Source organism: Artibeus jamaicensis, unplaced genomic scaffold (assembly GCF_021234435.1).
Source record: "Artibeus jamaicensis isolate MK-2021 breed Jamaican fruit bat unplaced genomic scaffold, CSHL_Jam_final contig_1417, whole genome shotgun sequence".
Classification (NCBI taxonomy): domain Eukaryota; kingdom Metazoa; phylum Chordata; class Mammalia; order Chiroptera; family Phyllostomidae; genus Artibeus; species Artibeus jamaicensis.
The window spans coordinates 236,155-257,043 of record NW_026521282.1 but is presented as its reverse complement, the minus strand read 5'-3'; the positions used below and the strand labels follow the sequence as shown (position 1 = coordinate 257,043).

The following is a 20,889-nucleotide window of genomic DNA, read 5'->3' as shown; positions in this document are numbered from 1 at the left end:
GCCAGACACTTCAGTTCATCCCATTATGCTACTGGTGCCTTTCAAGCTGCTACCCCCAAGTGGTGGAGCTCAGAGGGAGTGAGTCTGAGTAGGTGAGTCTGTGCATGGGTTCTTTAAGGGGAGCTGCTTGGGGCTCCAGAAGTTTCTTTCACTGACTCAGTCCCCACTGGTTTTGTAGTAGAAGTTGTGGGGACTTATCTTCCTGGCACTGGAACCCTGGGCTGGGGCCTGGTGTGGGGCTGGGACTCCTTGCTCCTGAGATCTCCCTCCTGAATTTTTGTCCACCACATGTGGGTCTGGAACCAGCCTGTTCTGTGCCTGCGCCCATTCTGGATGGATGTGGTTTCTTTAATTTTGTAGTTGTCAGACTTCCATTGAACTTGATTTCTGATTGTTCTGAGCAATGGTGGTACTATATCTTGGTTGCAGTTTTACAAAGAGGCAAGCCGTGTCTGCCTATGCCACCATCTTGACCAAAGTCCCTCTCTGGGACTGTTTTTCAATGGGAACATAGAGAGCATTAGACTGTCATGTCACAGGTCCTCATGTCCCCGCCCCGGCATAGGCGACCAGCATGAGGTGGCAGAGAATGTCTTCTTTGGAGCCTCTTGCTTGTGTCCCAGTGTAGCTCCCAGTTCCAGTTGACTATTTTTCCTTGAGTCATCATGTCCTTGCCTCCCTGCAGGCACCCAGACTTTAGGTGACAGTTGATACCATCAACTGATCCCTCTTGCCCTTCCCTCAGTGTGGATGCTGACCGCTGGGTTGCCTGGCAGTGGTAATGACATGGACCTTTGTGCTTCTGCCCCAGTGCAAGTACCTCCTGTCTCTACCCATAATAGGTGCCCAGAGCTGAGGAGAGAGTTGGTGGCCCTTAGTCGGGCCCTTATTTCTTTATTCTGTGTAGGCCCCCAGAGCTGAGTGGACAATTCACTGTCCTCATCTAGTCCTTCATATCTCTGCCTACATGTAATGACCCAGAGCTAAAGCGACCACTGAATCACCTCTACGGTCCTTCATTCCCCTTTCCTGTGTAGGCACCGATGTTTGTTCTTTTAGTTGACTGTCTCCATGTGGGCCCTCATGTGCAGGCACCTCGTGTGAAGTGATAATTGATGCTTTAATGGGCTCTACCTAGTCCCTCATTCTTCTTTCTGGCATAAATATCAATATCTGGGCTTTCAGTTGATACTGTCACCTGGGCCCTAATGTCTCTGACTTATGTAGCTACACAGGGCTGAGGTGACATTTAAGTGTCCTTATGTGTGCCCCAGTGTAGCTCCATCACGGAAGTGTTACTTGTGTGTTGTGTCTTGGGTCCTCATGCTCTGCCTCAGGGTAGGGACCCAACTGAGGTAACAGTTGAATACCCTCATCTGTCCATGCCTCTACCCGAGGTTAGGCATCAAGAACTGATGTGAAGCCCTGGCCAGGCAGCCCAGTTGGTTAGAGCATTGTCCCAAGATGCCAAGATTGCGGATTCAATCCACAGTCAGGGCATATGCAAGAAACAACCAATGAATGCGGCAGTAAGTGGAACAACAAATAGATGTTTTTTTTTTCTCTCTTTCTCCCTTCTTCTCTCTCTAAAATCAATTTTTAAAAAATTGGCTGGTGTGGGTCAATGGATTGAGTGCCAGCCTGTAACCAAAGGGCTGCTGGTTTGAGTTCCGGTCAGGGCACAGGCCTGGGTTGGGGGCCAGGTCCCTGGTTGGGGGCGCTCGAGAGGCAACCAGTTGATGTATCTCTTACACATTGATGTTTGTCTCCTCCTTCTTCCTCTCTTCCCATTTCTCTGAAAGTAAATAAATCAAATCTTTTTTTTAAAAAAGCACTGATGCGAAAGGTGACTCTCCACTCATGGGCCCTTAAACCTTGCCCTAGTCAAGGCATCCAGAAGTTAAATGTTCATGAAGTGTCAAAACCTGCATCTGATGCTGTAGGAACTGCTGGCTGTCCTCACGTGGCCCTCCTGCTTTGTCCCACTGTAGAGATTTGATGTCAGTTGAAAGGCTTTATACCTCAGCACCAGTGTTGCCACCCAGGGCTCAGGTGACAGGTGTCTTTCCTCATCTGAGACCTGTTGCACCTGCCTCAGTGTATGCGCACTGGGTGACAGATGTCTCTCCTCACCTGGCCTGTCATATGTGTTTCCCATTGTAGGGCCCCAGAGCTGAGGTGACATTTGACTCAATTCAGTGAGGCTCCAAGCTCTGTGTCAGAATGTATTCACCCAGAGGTGAGTTGACAAATGACTGTCTTCACTGGTCCCTCATACTTGTGCCTCATTGTAGGTACCCAGACTGGAGATAACAGCTGAATTTCTGTACCTGGGACCTCGTGCCTCTTCCCTATTGCAGGCTCCTAGGGCTGAAATGACAGATGACAGTCCTCACCAGGGCTTTCATCGCTTTCTCCTTCATAGGCACCCAGAGGTCAGGTGACAGTTGAGTGTCCTCACATCTATGTCAGTGTAGCACCCAGATCTGAAGTGTCAGTTGATTGCCCTCACCTGGACCCTCATGTCTCTGTCACAGTGGAGACACTCAGAGCAGGATCAGATGGAGATGTTCCTGTAGTCCCTCCTTGATGCTCACACATGACCATCATATGTTGGGGGCCCAGGAGGAGTTGGGTCCCTCCTCCTTGTCACACTTTCACTGCCCCTATCTGGATCCTCCCACACTTTTGGGAGCGTTCCCCTTGGTGATGCCATGCCAGCAAGTTTCCACAGGGAACCCGGAGATCTTGGAGGACTATACCCAGCACATAGCTCTGCTAGGACCCCCCAAAATCTGTAAACATCTGGGCCGGGTGCGGGGAGCTCTATGAAAGTGCTTTGAGCATTAAGACTCCTGTGGGGCCAGGCAAGAGGACAGTGCCCTCTGGTGGTAAGCAGGGGGAAGGCATGGCTGCACCTTCAAGGACTGACTGCACCATTTGGGTCACTATCTGGGGGTCCATTGCTGTTTGTGTCATCCTGGGCCTTTTGCAAACCCTTGCCTGCCCCCCATTGCAGCCATGTGGTTGCACCTTAGAGAGGTCAAGGGTAAGACTCTCTGTGGCCCCCTGGAGCCAAAGGGTTACACGGATCCTCAGTCCCTAGGTTGGCCCCATTGCCCCTTCTCCAAGCCACAGCAGTGAGGACTAAGGCCAGTCCCCCAGCCGACGCCTGTCCACATGGAGCCTTCTCAGGTGCCCTGCATGGAGCTGGGCTAGGAGGGACCATGAGGTCCCAGTCTTGGAAAGTCACCTTACTTAAGGGTCTGTGACTTGTCCCTGTCCCATAAATCTCCTCCTTTCCCTACTCAGTGGGGTCCAGGTGAACTTGATCTTCCTACTACCACATCATGGAGGTGCTGCCCCCCCTGGTTACAGGAGATGGGGAGAGCAGGAATAGTGCCCAGGGACGCAGTCTGGACATGGTATATGTGTGTGTGTGTGTGTGTGGTGATGTGCCATTCTAGCTTATGGGATGGCAACAGGCCAACCTGCAATTTCAATTTCTTCATCTAGGCATTGCTTCTGCAGAGACCTGGGCAGGATCCTTGGCTCATCCGTCTCCCCTCCCTGCTGCTCCGCCTGTCCAACTGCACTAGGCTTCCAGTTGTTGCCATCCCAGCTCAGGGGGACTGTGCAGGAATAGGAACAGCCAGCTTTCAATGGCAGGCCACGGATGGTTGGGGGAAAAAAGCTCTGGGCAACTGCCTTCTCAGGCAGGGGTGAGAGACAGAGGGAACATAGGCCCAGTTGGAGGGAGGGGCCATGGTGGCCAAGCTCTTGCTAACAGTGGGAGAGTTTCCCTACCAGTGCATGTTCTTTCCTCTGAGAGTGGAGCTTTCTTCCCCTGGCCATGGTTACTGGTTTGTTCCCTCCAGAAAACGTACCACTCACCCCGATCATTTCATCTGTTCATTTTCTCCCTGGTTGGCTGCATCTAACAGAATCCAGGCCCATGGATGTAGGCGCCAGTGTCGGTGCCTGCTGCCTTCACCGTGCTCAGCTGAGAAAAGCCAGGGAGCAGGGACAGATGCTCAAGGGGTACTGCCCTTGTTGGGAGTATACGGGGTTGTACAGTCTCCCCCCTGCCCAAATATGTGTCTATGTGGAACTTTGGAATGTGGCCTTATTTGAAAATAGGGTGTTTGCAGAGGTAATTAAGGTAAGTTAGGTTGAGGTCACACTGGATTATGATGGGCCCATGATCAAATATGGTTTCCTTGTAAGAAAACAAGACAGCCCTGGTCAGGTTGCTCGTTTGGAACATCATTCTGTACACCAAGAGGTTGTAGGTTCGATTCCTGATCAGGACACATACCTAGGTTGCGTTCAATCCCCAGTTGGGGCGCATAGGGAGGCAACCAATGGATTGTTTTATCTGATATCACTTTCTCTCTCAAATCAATAAACATAACTTTGGTGAAGATTTAAGAGAGAAAAACATATCTTCCTTTCTGTAGAACTCTCCCCCACAACTGCCCACCCTGAGCACAAATGAAACACCACACTAAGGATGCAACTAAGACACACACAGAGAGGGCTGCACGGAGACGAGGGCAGACACTGATGTGTCCACAGGCCGAGGAACTCCAGCTACACCGGAAACTAGAAGACACGAGGATGGACCCTCCTAAAGCCTTGGAAGCAGTGCAGCCCTGCCCATTCCTTGATTTCAGACATCTGGCCTCCAGAGCTGTGAAGGGATAAGTTGTCTTAAGCCCTCCCGGGAACACTGTTACGGTGGCTCTGGGGAACTAAAACAAGCAGACTCCATGACCTCAGGACCCCAGACGTCGGCCTCAGAGTGGCCAAGCTGTGGTACCTCCCTCATCTATCCCCTCCCGCTCAGCATCTGATGTTAGTCACAAACTCCTGTTGCCTTTCCTTCCTGAATGCTTTTTACTCCTGTGGAATGGCAATGTGCCTTTGCTTTCGTGGAAAGCAAATGGCCTTCACGGATTCCCTGAAGCAGGGGTGTCAAACTCACTAGGGGGCCACATCAGCCTCATGGTTGCCTTCAAAGGGCCCAATGTCATTTTAGGGCTGTACACATGGAACAACTCCTTAACAGTTAAGTGAGAGTTTGGTGATGCCGCTGGGTAGAAATAAGGTGCCGGGCCAGGTTCGGTCCACAGGCCTTGTGTTTACCACAAGTGCCTTAAAGTGACCCGGCGGGGGGAGGGACGGTCAGGGTGGAGAGCCATGTGGGTGGATGGTCAGTGAAGCGTGCAGGTGGAAGGTGAAAATAATTTGATCTATCCTTGTATCCTGTGGAGTGGGGCAGAATGAAGGCACAGAGAAAGGGGGACTCTGGAGGCACTGGGATACAAGACTGGGTCATGACAGGACACGGGGTCAGGGTGAAGGACATCCAGGTTCCCGGCCCTGCCACCAGTGGCAAGTGGGTGACAGGGAGGGGGAGAGAGATGGGTCCTGAGAAAGGCAGGTGGCTGGAGGCCCTCTACCAGGTAGGCTGGCCTCAGGGGCAGGAACCCTCCTTTGCCATTGCAGGTGGCAAAAACAAAACCACCAGGGGACAGGTGGGTCTGTCTGCATTTAATGGCAGGAGCTGAGGTGGGGCATCCCACCTGCTGCTTTTGCTTTTCTTAGTAGCAAGGGAGGAACCTGCACGTGGGGTGAGTCATGGAGTACAGCGTTGGCCTGGTGGGGCAGAGGGACATTTGGGGGGCCCAAGACATGGGGGACGGCTGGGCAGCATGGAAGTCCCCTCCAGCAGGTGACCAGGAATGTAGAGTGGCCCTGAGGCTGGTGTGGACACATTTGCCCCCTTTTTCTAGGTCCTGAGGAGCTTGCCCATAGCCAGTGGGGGCCTGGGTCGGCCACTGTCCCTCTGATACTCCACCTCATCCCTAACTCCTGTCCTAGGCTGGGGCCTGGGACAAATGAAGGGGCTACTCTTCCTTCCTTCCATTGGGGCTCAGTCCCATAGACAGAAGCTGGCTCAGGCAGGGCCAGTGGCGGCTGCGGACGATCACAGTGTCGGTAGTTGAGGAATGTAGCTGCGTCCAGGGCCAGGAATGTGCAGTTGAAGCCTGTGGTCCCAGAGTCCTCCTGATGTGGGGTCAGGTGGTGGGAAGGTGGGGAAGGCAGAGACAGACGGGGTGGGGAGGGGCCCGGTGCTCAGAGCTTGTGAGGGTTCACCCATTTGTAGGTACCCTCGTACTGGAAACCCACTCTCTTCATCAGCTCATCTGCTTCCGCTGGGCCTCGGCTGAGAGACAGACAGGCAGAGGGTAGACATGAGGGAGCCCTCAGCCCAGTGCCCCCCACCCATCCATCCCTCTTGCCCTGCCCACCCCCTCACCTGCCATAAACATAGGGGATGGGCTGGGGCTTCTCACGCTCGATCCTGTGCAGCAGTGGGGTGAAGATCCGCCAGGCCTCCCGGAGTTCATCACTGAGGGGACACACTGTAGCTTTGGGGGGATGTGGGGACATGGAGGGAGAAAGGGAGGGGGCAGGCCATCCCCACAGCCTGGAGTCCAGCCCAGCCCCATCGCACATGGCACAGGTCCCCTCCTCACCTGCGCACAAAGTGCATCTGGCTCCCACAGAAGACATCCAGGATGAGGCGCTCATATGCATCAGGGAGCTTCACGTTCTGCAAAAGAGGGTGTCCCTGAGGCTACCTGTGCACACTGAGCACCCTGGCCCCAACCTGGGCTGGGTACCCACCTTGTATCTGTTGCCATAGGTCAGGTCCAGCTCTGACTCCTCGGGGTTGAAGAACATGCCGGGCTTCTTGGTCATCATCTTGGTGTACACGGCCTCGTTGGGCTGCACGCGGATCACCAGCTCGTTGCGCTTGCACTGCTGTTGGAAGATGTCTCCAGCCACGTCGCGGAACTGCAAACGCACCTCGGCCTTGCGCTCGTTCAGGGCTTTGCCACAGCGCAGGATGAAGGGTACCCCTGTGTGGGGGCCAAGGCTGGCCTCAGAACTGGCTCTGCCAGCAGCCCAGGCCACATGCTGCATGCACGTGGGAGTGCCAGGGAGAGGGTGTAAGCAAATCTGACGGTGCGTGCCAGTGAAGGTGTGTATGTGTGTGGCGAGATCCCACCCTACGTACCCTCATCGTTCCAGCATCCCTTGTGGGCTGCCCGATGCCTGAGTGGGTCGGACCCCAGGGAGAAGAGCTCCGTGAGGGCTTGCCAGCCTGCCTGCCTGCCAGGTTCGGAGGTGTCACCTACCGTCCCACCTCTCATTCTCCACGTAGAGGACAACAGCTGCGAAGGTGGCAGTGGTGGACCCCTGAGGCACTGTGGGGTCATCCAGGTAGCCTTTGGTGGCCTCGCCCTCTCCGTTGGGATTCCCCACATACTGGCCCAAGACCACATTTTCCAGCCGTGCCTCTGAGATACATTTCAACACCTTGACCTGGGCAGAGGTGGGGGAGAGAGGGATCTCTTGGGTAAAAAGGTGGAGCAGCCCTGTGCATGGGGCAGAGCATGAGTCACATGACCCAAAGGCCTCCCAGAAACACCCTCATTTTTTTCTGAAGCAGCTGAGACTTAAGAGGGGCAAGGGGTCTGCCCTTGGTCGCACAGCAGTTACTATTAGTCCTGCCACGTGACATCTTGGGCTTCTGTGTCTCAGACCAATGCACACGCCTTGCTCAGGGCTGGTTTCCAGGGCTGGCAGCGAGGGCTGGGGGTGCCCCTCCACCCACCTTCTCGTCGCGGACATCGTCTGAGTCAGTGGAGGCCGGCTTCTCCATGGCCACCAGACACAGCATTTGCAGCAAGTGGTTCTGCATCACATCCCTGGCAGGGAAGCAGGTAGAACTCAGGTCAGGGGCTTCCAGGTTGGAAGAAAGGTGTGAGGAGTGAGCCAGTCTCAGTCCCTGCCCTGTTGGCCAGGTTCCAGGGGCAGGGGCTTCAAGTGGGACTTTTGAGCAACAAATTGCTTCCTGATCCTCAGTGTCTGCCAGGTCCCCTCAGGGCAAGGAAGCAGACAGTGACCTTCTCTTCATAGCCACCACTGATGAATCAGATACTCTCACTGCAGAATTTGAACTTCGGCGTGGGGAAGAAGGAGTCTCCTAGAACAGGGAGGGGTGACCCTGCAGGGAGGCAGGGTTGTGCCCCGTGCCTATGTGGGCCTCCTAGGAAGGGAGATGGGCTCTCACCGGATGATCCCAAATTCATCAAAGTAGCCTCCACGACCCTCAGTACCAAAGGGCTCCTTGAAGGTGAGGATGACACAGGCGACATTGTCCCGGTTCCAGATGGGACTGAAGATCCTGTTGGCAAATCTGCAGGGAGGGAGGGGCAGGGCAGAGGCTGGTGCTGCATGCGATGGGGCAGCTGCAGGGCAGGTGGGGCCCCCCGTGCCTGCCCCTGCCCCAGCTGCACCTCAGCACCATGAGGTTCTGGACCATCTCCTTGCCCAGGTAGTGGTCGATGCGGTAGATCTGGTCCTCGCAGAAAAGGGAGGAGATGTGGTTGGACAGCCGGTCGGAGCTCTGCAGGTCCCTCCCAAAGGGCTTCTCCACAATGACACGGTTCCAGCCTCTGCAGGAGCCCAGAGTGCGTCACCCCCACATGCTTACTGGGGAGCGGGGGCTAGAACCTCATCACCCCCAATAGCCTCTCCTCAGGGAGTGGGGACAGGAGTGGCTCCAGGGCAAGTGGGGGAGCAGGAGGGGAACATCAAGGGCACAGTTATCGCCATGGGTTTTAAAATGGGAGAAAGTGCCTTTCTTTGTTAGTCCCGACTGAGACTTAATATGGCGTTCTGCTTTCAAAACCAGGACAAAGTGAAAGATGGTTTCTGCTTGGGGAAAACAGCGAGGTGCCCAAGCCCAGGCAGCAGGATTCTTGTGGGGCAACACTGCCACCTGGTGACCGTGAAGGGAACCCTGGGAAACACCAAAAAGCAGGAAGAGCAGCAACCCCTGTGCTCCTGTGTGGACAGCTTCCAGGAACAGCTGGATTTCTAGTGATAGAGATAAGACCCTGAGGGTTTACACGAGGATTTAAAATGTAAACACATGTAGTAGCCTTTTCAGCAAGAATGTCAGAAAGCTACCGTATTTACAGACTCTTCCATTCTTTGTGGAGCTAATTCATGTAGCGAACAAATAGGGGTATCCTTCGTTCTTGGATTCCCTACACCCGTGTGCCCCAGGGACTGTGGGCAGCTGCCAGGGCTGGTCAGACCAAGGCAGGGCATGGCAAGCAGGCAGGAAGGAAGGGCAGAAGACAAGTCTTACGTTTGGCTCATGCAGATCTCTCGGATATTCTTGGTGACGGCCTCATAGACAGTGGGGGGCAAGGCCAGGTAGAAGAGGCGGTTAGCCGGTGAGCCCTGGCAGAGGGTGTTCATGTGGTGGTTGAGATGCTCATAGGATGCTGCGTGATCATACTGGCCAGCCACGTAGGAGTTGCGGGAGAAGAACTCCTCCAGCTTGGGCTTCTCCTCCGGGGTGGCCTGAGAAAGACGGACAAGGGATGTTAGTCCTTCCTCGCCCTTCCCACAGCCAGGGCAGGTTTCTGTGGAAGTCAGCCATCCTGGCCCCACGCAGGGCTCACCCCTGCTTTGTCAGTTTTGCACACCCAAGTGGGAGGCCAAGGTGGCATGTGTCACTACAGCAGACGGGGCCCAGCAATCCCAGGCCAGGCCAATGATGGGCACCGTCACCCCTGGGGACCTCGTGCCCTAAGACAGAAGTCAAACCGCAGGAATGTTGGACCTGCGAGAAACATACTGGAGAAAAATCTCTCTCTCTAAAGTCATTATGCCAAACTACAGTGTGCTAGAAAGCCCCAAATCTGTAAGGTTTCCATGGTAAAGAGGCTTCTTCACCCCTAGCCCTGGGGCACAGTGAGTCCACACGAAGGGGAGATGGGAAACAGGGGTCCCGGGCTTGCAGGCTTCTGGCACCACCCCTGTCACCAGGGGAGTGGCAGGAGCAGGCAGGCAGAGTTTTCTGCGCCGGGTTTGCAGTGTGGTGTGGGTGCTTTTGCGGAAGGCAAGGATGAGAAGTGCTTGGGTGTGAGTGGCCCCAGGTGACTGTCCTAACATGGCCCTGCCCTCAGGACAGAGAGAGAAGGGCAGGGCTTGGGGAGAGGAGGAACAGAGAGCAGGAGTGGGGGGAGGGAAGGGCATCCTTGAATGGGGTGTGGGAGCGCTTCCTTCAGAGAACCCAGAAGCTACTCACTTTGAAGTAGGGCTCGCTCTGCTTGCGGATGTCAGCCACTGTCAGGCGGGAGCGGGCATAACCCACAATGAAGGTGTTTTCGGGTAGAAGGCCATCCCGGAACAGCCACCTGAGGGCAGAGCATGGTTGTGGCCAGGGCGGGGACGGCAGGGAAGGTGAGGAGGGCAAGGGGCAGTGGGGCAGTGGGGCAGTGGAGAGGGTTGCTTACCAGATGGTGGGGTAGATCTTCTTCTTGGCCAGGTCGCCCTGTGGCAGAGGGAACGGGCACGGTTAGGAGAAGCTGGAGACATGACCTAGATTGTCTCCCCACTTGGAGACCCAGTACTCACTCAGGGTCACCACTCAACCACGGGCATACCTGTTTTGCTCCTATATGTAGTCAGAGGAGCTTGAATCAGAGCCTGCGCTAGCCCTTGACCCCGACCCTGAACTAACAGCACCCATGTATATCACAGGAGCCACAGTGAAGTGGATGCACCTCGTGCTGGCCAGGAAGCACCACGACCCACCTGGCCTCCCTGCAATCAACCACACACACCATGATCTCTGGTCTCAGTGCAAGCAAGAGGAACCAAACCCGAACCAAAAAGCCCATTTCTAAACATCTCATGTGCTAAAGATGGAAACTTGAAAACTCCATTCGCTAGAACCAAATGGCAGTGGAAACAACACATATGAAAACTTGTGATATGTGGCCTTAAATGCTTATGTTAGCAAAAAGAAAAAAAAAAAGAAAAGGCTTGAAACTAATGAGCTAAGCGTTCAATTTAAGAAGTGAGAATAAGGACAGCAGACTTTTTAAGCCACCCCCCCTAGAAAAATTACAAGGTGGGAAGTAATGAAGAAACAAACCAAAAGATGAACAAAGCCAGAAGTTGGTGCTTGAAAACACTAATAAAAAACAGACAACTCTCTGGCAAGATTGCTTTTTGAAAGGCACCAAGCATTAGGAAGGCAACGGGAGAAAATCAGTCAGGCAACACAGGGGAGGGTTTCATGAACAACCTTACTCCGCATTTGACAACTTAGATGAAATGGAAACACTGCTTTTTTGGGGAAAAGATTTTATTATTTATTTTTAGAGAGAAGGGAAGGGAGGGAGAAAGAGAGAGAGAGAAACATCAATGTGTGGTTGCCTCTTGTGTGGCCCCTAACGTGGACCTGGCCCACAACCCAGACATGGACAAATTTCTTGAAAAATCCAACCTGCCAAAATGGAGTGAAGGACCTGAGTGGGTAATGGTCACTACAGAAGAAGGACTGTGGTCACTAAACCTTCCCACCAAGACAACCCCAACCCTGACCCTGGCACAGGAATCTTCCCCAGCAGGTTCTACGACAATGCCAGGAAGCGAGCGCTCCAGTCTGAGACACTGCTGCAAACAGAATGGGAAGCACTCATTAAGCCACTTTATGGGGCCTGCAGAGGCTTGGTCCTGAGACCTATAAGAAAGGCACATGGGCCCTGGCTGGTGTAGCTCAGTGGATTGAGTGCAGGTCTGCGAACCAAAGAATCGCGGTTTGATTCCCAGTCAGGGCACATGCCTCGGTTGCAGGCCAGGTCCCAGCAGGGGACACACCAGAGGCAACCATACATTGACAACTCTCCCTAATTCCCTTCTTCTCTAAAGATAAATAAATAAAATCTTAAAAAATAAAAGGCACGTGGGAACTCTTCGGCCTGTCTCATTCACATCCACAGGTGCAGATGTAAAATCCTGCAAACAAAAAAAAAAAACATAAGGGAACCCGATCCTGCAATGTTATAAATGTTACATGTTAGAACCAAATTGGGAGGCGTCCTGGGAACAACAGGTTGGCTTGATATTCAAAAACAGAAAATCAATGAAATTCACCACATTATCAGAACAAATGAAACAGCTGTAAGGAACCACTGTCTACCCCTATCTATTGACTTTTAAAAACCTGGGAACCTTGCTAACTCACCAGATGTAGATAAAGTGTTGTACAGAATTCAGCATCTACCATGATAAGAACTCTTATCAAATTAAGAATTAAAGGGAACTTCCTCACTTAACTTGATAAAGGGTACCTATTAAAAACCCCACAAGGATCACCACCCTGGCTGGTGTAGCTCAGTGGACTGAGCATGGGCCAGTGAACCAAAGGATCGTGGTTTGAGTCCCAGTCAGGGCACATGCTGGGATTGCAGGCCAGTTCCCAGTGAGGGACACACAAGAAGCAACCATACACTGATATTTCTCTCCCTCTCCTTCCCTTTTAAAGATAAATAAATAAAATCTACCCGCCCCAAAGATCATACATAGTGAGAAAATGTTGAGATAATCCCCTTTAAACACCCAGGAGCACCCTAGCTAGTATGGCTGAGTAGAATGAGCACCGGCCTGTGAACCCAAAGGTCACTGGTTCCATTCCCAGTCAGGGCACATGCCTGGGTTGTGGGCCAGGTGCCAGGTCCCTGGTTGGGCATGTGACAGGCAACTGACAGATGTGTCTCTCACCCTCTCTTTTTCCTTCCCTTCCCTTCTCTCTAGAAATAAATGAATAAAATCTTAAAAAAAAAAAAACTACCAGGAGCAAGAAGAGTGCCTTCTATAGGCTTTAAAAGTTTGTTTGAAACATCAATTTGTTGCTCCACTTATTCATGCATTCATTGGTTGATTCTTATATGTGCTCTGGCCTAGGATGGAGCCCACAATCTTGGTGTATTGGGACGATGTTCTAACTGAGCTACCCGGCCAGGGTCTTATTGGCCCTAGTCTAAGGCCAACTAGAGGCCCTAGCCAGTGCAGCAAGGTGGCAGATTGAAAATGGTGTAAGGGTGAGAAAGGAAGCAAAAACAAAAACAAAAACAAAACAAAACCCCCAATACAAAAAAACCACCACACCCCAAAACAACTGGCATTATTTATACAATAGATGACAGTCTTGTCTGTTGAAGTAGAACTGCCTCAAACCAAGCTACAGACAAATTATTATAATTAATGAGAGTTTAGCAAGGTTCCTAGATTAAATAAATCAACAGATGAGAGTAAGCAAAGATGTCTTAGAACACAGAAAGCAATACCCAGAAAGAAATGAAAAATTAAGGTTTTATCAAAATTAAAAAAACTCCTGTTCATAAGGCACTAAAGGCACTATTAAGAAGTGGAATAGACGAGCCACAGACTGGGAGAAAACTGCCACCAAATTTATCTACTTCCAAAATACATAAGCCACTCCTGCACCACTGTAAGAAAACCACCCAATTAAAAATGGGTAAAAGACTTGATCAAGTCCTTCACAATGAAGAGAAATGAATGGCTTCGATTCCCAGTCAGGGCACATTGCCTGGGTTGCAGGCCAGTTCCCTGCAGGCCAGTTCCCAGCAGGGGACACACCAGAAGCAACCATACATTGATGTTTCTCTCCCTCTCTCCTTCCCCTCTAAACATAAATAAATAAATAAAATCTTTAAAAAAGAGAGAAAGAGATGAATGGCTAATAAACACATGGGAAAGTGTTCAAAATCATCAGTTGTGAGAAAAATGCAAATTAAACCACAAGGAGATACCACTTCACATCCACTAGAATTGGCTGAACTCTGAAAGATGGACAACACCGAGTGATGGAGAGGATGTAAAGCAAATGCTTGTACATGCATGTTCATAGCAGCCTTAATTTACAATATCCCCAAGCTGAAACCGCCACTGAATCAACAGGTGGATGGACAAACAGTATGTTTACTCAATGGGACACTACTCAGCCAACAATAAGCAATAAAGCGGTGATCCACCACCCACCCGACACAGGCAAATCTCAATAACATGCTAAGGTAAATTACTCTGAGTTCACTTAAATGAAGCTCTAGAATAGGTAAAAAGTAATCTATTGTGATAGAAAATATATCAGTGGTTGCCTGGAGCAGGGAGTGGATTGGCTGGGAAGGCCATCCAAGAATTTTCTGGGGCGATGGAAACATCCTATATCATCATAAAGACTTGTAACCAATGGCAGTTAAGATTTGGTATTTCAATGTGTGCACTTTTTGCCTGAAAAAGAACAAGACTGCACTGGCTGGTGTGGCTCAGTGTTTTGAACGTGGGCCTGTGAACCCAAGGGTCCCTGGTTGACTCCTGGTCAGGGTGGTCAAGGCGCATGCCTGGGCTGTGGGCCAGGTGCCCAGCAGGGAGGTGCTACAGGCAACACACTGATGTTTCCCTCTTTCTCCTTCCCCTTTCTGTACAAATAAATAAAACCTTGAAATACATACATACATATATGTATACCCCCTCCTTAAAAAAAAAAAAGAACAAGACTGACAAAAACAAGAATTGAGCAGAAGGTAGGGAGAGGGTAAAGCAAGGTAACGGAATACTGTGGGAGCTGGGTGATGGGCAGTGGCTGCTCACAGAGCTGTTTTGTTGACTTTGTGTACTTGTGAAATTTTCCAAAATAAAAGCCAGGGTGGGACACACAGTAACTGTGAGCAACAATATGGTGAATCCCACCAATCTGATGAAGTCTCACTAGAAGGAATCAAAGTTTCTTCTCCCCAAGCTCCAGTTCAGATGCTGTAGTCATTCCAACAGCCTTTAATTTTGTGAACTAACAACTGAATTCCCCCTCCAGGTAGAAGAGGAGGGGGTAAGGATGGTCACAGGCTTCTGGAGAACAGAGCAAGGAGCCCTTTCATCTGCCTGCCCTGTAATTGGAGCTCAGGATGGGTGTGGGCTGTCCACTGAGCGTGGCCAACCACGTGGAGGGGGAATGTGCTAGGCTGGAGTGGGTCTCAATTCGCCCCAGGTTGAAAAAAGGAGGCCACGCCACTGGAACGAAAGCAATCCCTATCTGGTTCAAATCTCCCTGGAGACAGGCAGTTAGGGAGGCACTGGAGGCCTGGGGGAGAGTACTCCGGGCGGGAAATCCTAACTTACTATGGGTGGGGGTGGGGGAAGGCTTTTTCTGAGACAGCAGGCTGTGGGAGCTCAGGGATGTCTGGCGTCTGGAATGTTCCTGTTCCTCTGTTCTTTGCTTCACCTCCAATCGCCTTGGGTGACCTGACCTCTACCCAGGGCTTTAGATGGGGACCTGCATGCGGACAACTCCAGGTATCTTCTAGACCCAAGTTCACTGAGCACCAAGCTCACACAAGGAACATGTCTACTGGCCCTCTCCAGGCTCCACTGGGACCACAAATTCCCAAAACGGGCAGTCCCCAAACAAGGGTATGCTGTGCCAGTGCCCCCACTCAAGCCTGCCAACTGCTCTTCCAAATGCTCTGGAGTGGGTCACGTGGACGGCTGCCTTCCATGTGAAGCGCTACTGCAGCCCCATCAGATGGCTGCCCTCACTGGTCCTTCAAGGTCCAGCTCTGACTGCCCCCCCTCCCAGTCTGGGCTTTGAGATTCCCCTCCATGTTCCTCAGTGCCCGACAGCCCCCACAGCAGTACTACTCATGGCTAACCGGCAGTGCCAACTTCTGCCTTCTCCCACCAGTGGGGCTGGATGGGGACTCTGCTTCTGTCATTTTGGCTCTGTGTTGGCCCTGCTGGTTCCAGAGAGGGCTTACTGGGGACTAGCCTCCAGGAGAAGCAATGAGAAACACAACCTGCAAACTTCTCTCACTCTTCCTCATGGCAGGAAAAGTTTGCCTACCATCAAATTCCAGCAGGCTGTGAGGAATCAGGACAGACTATGGGCAATGGATTGGTGACGGGATGAGTTTTCCTTCTGCTGAGTCACAGTGCCCCACACCCCAAGCTGTTTGTGCTTGCTACTGCCTTTGGGATTAATTAGCCATAGAACCTGCTGGTCTTGTTTAACTCAGCCCTTGCAGCCAGCAGGTCTGCTGGACTCCAAGTCACCCAAGGAAGAGGTGATATGGGACCAGGGCAGCCGGGGGGGTGGTGGTGCTGGGGGGCTGGGGGGGTATAGTCTGGCCGTTGCCATCTCTGGGCTCCCTTCCCTGGTGGCTAGGGCTGGACTCCTCTGCAAGAAGGCATGTAGGAAGACATTGACCAAATCTACACACAAAATTATAGGGGCTTGTGGTGAGACACGGCAATCTTTCCTGGACCTTTCAATTTTGCTTGAGGACCACAGCCGGGAAGGAGCTGCCTGGGGACATGGTGACTTGGCTGGAAAGGCACGACCTGATTGGGATCTCCAGCTACCGAGACATCTGGTCTGGCTAGAGCCAAAGAACCTGGGCTACACCTGCTTGTTGTCACCCAGCTTTGAATTCAGTATGCTGTCTTATAAACTCAAACCACTGCTGATGTCTGTGAGGGTTTTAGGGCAGAAGGTGTGGCAGAGAGTGCCAGGGGTTGGCTGCCAGCTGGAGGCCCTGTAGGGGTGGCCATCCCAACCCCCCTGGCTCACTCAGGTCAAGGGTCTGCTTGGGTTTCCCAGGGTGGAGCCCGGGTGCTGGCTGGAGCACAGATGGCTCCTTGCCAAGGGTGAGAGAACTGGGGGCTGCTGAGGTAAGCTTGGCTGCAAAGCCAACCAAAGGGCCTCCCTCCTCCTCGCTGAGGCTCGTGAATCACCAGGGTTTTGGGGGGGTGCCAATATCATCATGACACAGCAAGAATCTTATCAGCCCAAGGAGAAGGCAATGTAAAAACATTCCAAGGAAAGGGAGGGGCCAGGACTGTCAGGTCATCCCTTCCTTGTACAGGCCCATCATTGGGATTGGTCCTGAGTACCCATTGAGCCCATGGCGCTTGTGGTCCAGGTGGTGAGGCCGAGGCCCAGAGAGATGAGGGGCTCACTGAGGACCACACAGTAAGCCTATCCTGTCCAAGCAGACCCTGTCCTATCTCTTTCTCTTACCCCCCTTCCACTCTACATCCCCTAGAAGAGTCACTCCAGTCTGGCCTAGGTCCTGCCAGATGGGGGAGGAAGTGATCCGCCAGGCCCAAGGATCTGCAGACCACCTCATGCTTGTCTGTAGGGAAAAACTGGTTTCTGTTCGTTGTTTTCTGGACTGGGACAGTAAGTACTTCTATTCCCTTCCTGCTTGGGGCTGGGAATCCTGAGAAGGTGGGGGAAGTGGCTACATGGCAGGGAGAACAGAGAGCAGCTCTAAGCCCATTGGGTAATATCACGATGCCCCCAGGAAGGAAGCAGGGCGTGCGGGTGAGGGTTGGGTAAGCGGGTGAGGGACAAGGAAGGAACACAGGATGGTCACACGGGCCCAGCCTGCCCTGGGGGACCTGCCAGCCACTGTGTGCTCTGCTCCCCGGCCCTGGCTCTGCAAGCCTCGCTCTGAAGGCCCTCCTCATCAGATCTGTGTGCTGAGGAATGGCGCTGGGGACACAAGGGCCCATTTGTGTCTTCTGTCACATGTGCCACTCTGAATTCTTACTGGGCTGCTAATTCACCTTGGGTCCCAGTCCCCCAGAACACAGGTCCCAGGAGGAGGGTGGGGCCTGTGCCTCTACGCTGCAGAGGCGCTTGATCACCATTTGCTGGATGAATAAACAGAAAACTCACTGGTTTCCCACACTACCACCCTGCCTACCTTCTACATGGAAGGAGCAGGCACGGGAGATTGGATTTGGGGAGCTGTTCTAGGTGCTCCCTGAGTGTGAGAGGCCAGCCCACCCCCTTCTAGCCCCCTTGAACAGAAGGATGGACAAACAAACAAGGCTCTTCTTTGGAGGACACGCTCTCCTCCCCCCCAGTCCACCCTGCCGGAGTGGCACTTCCCCACTTCTGCTCTAGAAGCCTCCGGTTGTCACTCTTAGAACAGAGGAGAAAAAAGGGGAACCCTACTGATTACAAAGAAACCAAGTTGCCCAACCCCGAGCTAGCCCACAGGGTGACGGCACTGAGTCACGCAAGCAGCTTGGCAGAGCCTGAGCACCCTGACCCTTGCTTCAAAGGCCTCATTTGCTATGTGGAAACACAGGTTCAGAGAAGAGAAGACACTTGCCCCAGGTTATACAGGAAGCTTGGACACCCTCAATGAAGTGTCTAAGAGTTGAGGGCCCGGAATTGTAAGCCATTTACTGTGGTCTGGGATGCTCTTTTGGAGCCTCCTGTGTCAGGCTGGTATGGGAAAGAGGAAAAAAGGAGAAATAATCCTGGGTTACTTTCTCCTCCAAACTATTTCTTGGACAAAGGGCCTAAATGGTCAGAGTCCTAGGTGATAAGGTTGGCAGCCAACACAGGTATAGCTCCCCTAACGGGACTGGGCTGGGGCTGGGGTGGAGGCCTAGCCTTCTCTCGTGCGGTCCTCCTATTTACTCCCCAGACTTGGGCTTATGGGGAGTCAGAGGACCTCCCTTCCGTCCCCCTGGCTTCCGAGAGCCCTGCATTCTGGCTCTCCTTTTTCAATTCTGGTCAGAATCTCAAAGCTGACAGAGAATAGTCCCTGCAAAGGGCAGCAGCACATTATAATGCATGAACAAAGAACCAAGGAACAAAGAACCCCTCTAGACTGAGGGGACCATGGCGTGAAAGGTGCAGAGAGACAATGCCTATCCTTTCAAGAGCTAACTAGTTTTGATAGAATTCTTGCTCAAGATTATACAGTAAGTTACAGGCAAAAATGATCCTGCGGCCCTGGCTGGCGTGGCTCAGTGGATTGAGCGCAGGCCTGCGAACCAGAGTATCGCGATTCGATTCCCAGTCAGGGCACATGCCTGGGTTGCGGGCCAGTTTCCAGCGGGGGACGCATGAGGGGCAGCCATACATTGATATTTCTCTCCTACTCTTTCTCCTTCCCGTCCCCTCTCTCAAAAAATAAATAAATAAAATATTTTTTTAAAAATGGTCCTGCGATGCTTAGCAGACTCTTGGTCAGGTCCAGGGTTAAAAATGAAGAGGAAGCTGCTTTTTACTTCAAGATGAAGCCATGACAGCTCATCTTACCAACCCCTGTACACATCTTGCCACCCAGCAGATCTCCTTTCTACACTTCACATTGGGAGGGGGCCTTAGTGTGGGAGTCACGGCTTTTCCTATCAGAGCAAAATAGCAGCACCACTGGCTACGCAATGGTGCAGGTCACAGCTCCTCAGCAGGCCTTGGAAGTTGGGGCAAAGAGATAATGTTCAAACAAAGGTTGAATGTTCGTCCCCAGGGAACTCGATGTGGTAGAGAGAGACAAGGTAGAGATTGAGCCTCAGATCCTGCCCCTGCAACTCGCTGACTGTGTGACATTTGTCAAGTCACAAACAGGTTTGAAAAAGAGAGACACAATGAATAGCCTCTCCTGTTTGCATCTCAGTTTTCCTCAGGGAGAAGGAAGTCCAATCAGATAGTCCCTAAGGACCCCTTGGCTTTAGGACCTGGGTCTACAGCCAATGGCTGTGCAGATTCCAGATACGCCTTGAAGTGAGTGTGTACCAGGTGGTGCTGGGGTGGCACACAGGCAGGAGCAAGAGGGAAAGCCCAGTTGGGAAAGCTCAGGCACCCAGCAGGAAGGGACCTTAAGCAAAGTCACACTCTAAGTTTAGATTTTAAGATGCAGACCCTGGGGGAGACTCACCGATGCACCCATGATGATGAAGATGTGTGTTTCAGACTGATGGAAGGCATCACCCTGGTACAGCTCTTCCCGCAGGATCCCGCACACCTGGGTCCGGCTCAGGGCCACCTGCTCTGCCATGATGCTCTCTGGTGAAAGAAAGACTTGTTAACAAGGCAGGAGAACAGAAGAGCATTGAGAAGTTGGCCCCTTTCTTGAGGGGTCTTTTGGGCTCTCACCCAACTGACGTCTGATTATTAAAACCACTGGCTATGAATGGTAGAGGCAGGGGCAGGATGATTAGGGGTTAGGTGGGGGTGGGGGCAGGGGCAGTGGCAGGATGATTAGGGGTTAGAAATTTCTGGCTCTGGGTTCTGGCCATACTCCCCGGGCAGCCTTCTTTTACAGTGTACATTATAAAATTACTCAAAGCACTAGTGGATTCCAACTAAAGCCTCAGTTTTGTGGGACTGAGTAAAACCCTGTTGGAGTTACCGCATGACCTGTCTTAGGTTCACATCACCCTGGAAATTAGGTGGAAAGTCCACAAAGAGTTGGAGCATGTTAGACCACGCAGCTCCAGCCCTCCTCCGGCCAAGCTGGAAGACCTAGGCAAATCACCGCCCGTATCATGGTCTGTTTCCTCAGGGGGACAATGGGGTGGGATAAGACCCTTTGATTTTGCCCGGCTCCCAAGCATGGCACACTGAAGAGCCTCGCGGTGCAGCACGCCCATCCGCCGGGGTGACACCTCGTTACCTGAGCCTCGCTGCCGCCGCCCGTCGTGCTCACAGCCCTGGAGTTCCTAGCCGTTTCCGGGGCCTGAGACCCGCGGTCCATTTAACTAGCGGGGGCGGGAGCCAGATCTGAGCTGACCGCCTCAGACGAGGCTCGGGGGCGGGGCCTCCAACGACCCATCCCCTGCGGGGGCGGGGCGCGGGCAGGTGCGCGCGCAGGCCAGGCTGGCCTTTGGCGCGAGGACCCCAGCCTTGGCCCGCCCCGCCCCTTAGGCACCTGCGCCGGCAGCTTTGCCGTGCTGCTTTGCCGTGCCGCTGTGCAACGTACCCTACGCCTACCAGATCCGCGGGCAGCTCCGCGCCGTTTGCTCACGTATCCATCACAGGATAGTCCCGACTCCTACAAGCCAGTCTTGTCCCCCGCCCTCGGCGGCCCTACGCCCGCGCAAAGGGCTCCACATCCGCCGGCAGCGTGGCCACGCCTCCTGGACCAAGTTCACAGCACAGCCCCGCCTCCTGGTCCGGACTTG

At 52.8% G+C, this 20,889-nt stretch overlaps 1 protein-coding gene across 3 annotated transcripts; it reads right to left on the bottom strand.

Annotated features, from left to right (window-relative positions):
- Nucleotides 1–5,541: 5,541 nt before the first annotated feature.
- Nucleotides 5,542–20,800, bottom strand: G6PD (glucose-6-phosphate dehydrogenase). Of its 3 annotated transcripts, none has more exons than XM_037151520.2 (13): nt 20,699–20,800; nt 19,644–19,771; nt 10,392–10,429; nt 10,184–10,292; nt 9,236–9,453; nt 8,376–8,534; nt 8,150–8,275; nt 7,691–7,784; nt 7,212–7,398; nt 6,697–6,932; nt 6,546–6,622; nt 6,326–6,418; nt 5,542–6,232 (listed from the first exon to the last, which is right to left on the bottom strand). In XM_037151520.2, exons 2-13 carry the CDS (start codon nt 19,761–19,763, stop codon nt 6,142–6,144), a joined length of 1,548 nt encoding a protein of 515 aa, XP_037007415.1. In that variant the 5' UTR covers nt 19,764–19,771; nt 20,699–20,800; the 3' UTR covers nt 5,542–6,141. The 3 variants fall into 3 exon arrangements, with proteins under 3 accessions (XP_037007415.1, XP_037007405.1, XP_037007399.1); XM_037151510.2 differs by having other exon boundaries at nt 20,688–20,795; XM_037151504.2 differs by lacking the exon at nt 20,699–20,800 and adding an exon at nt 20,382–20,515.
- Nucleotides 20,801–20,889: the final 89 nt, after the last annotated feature.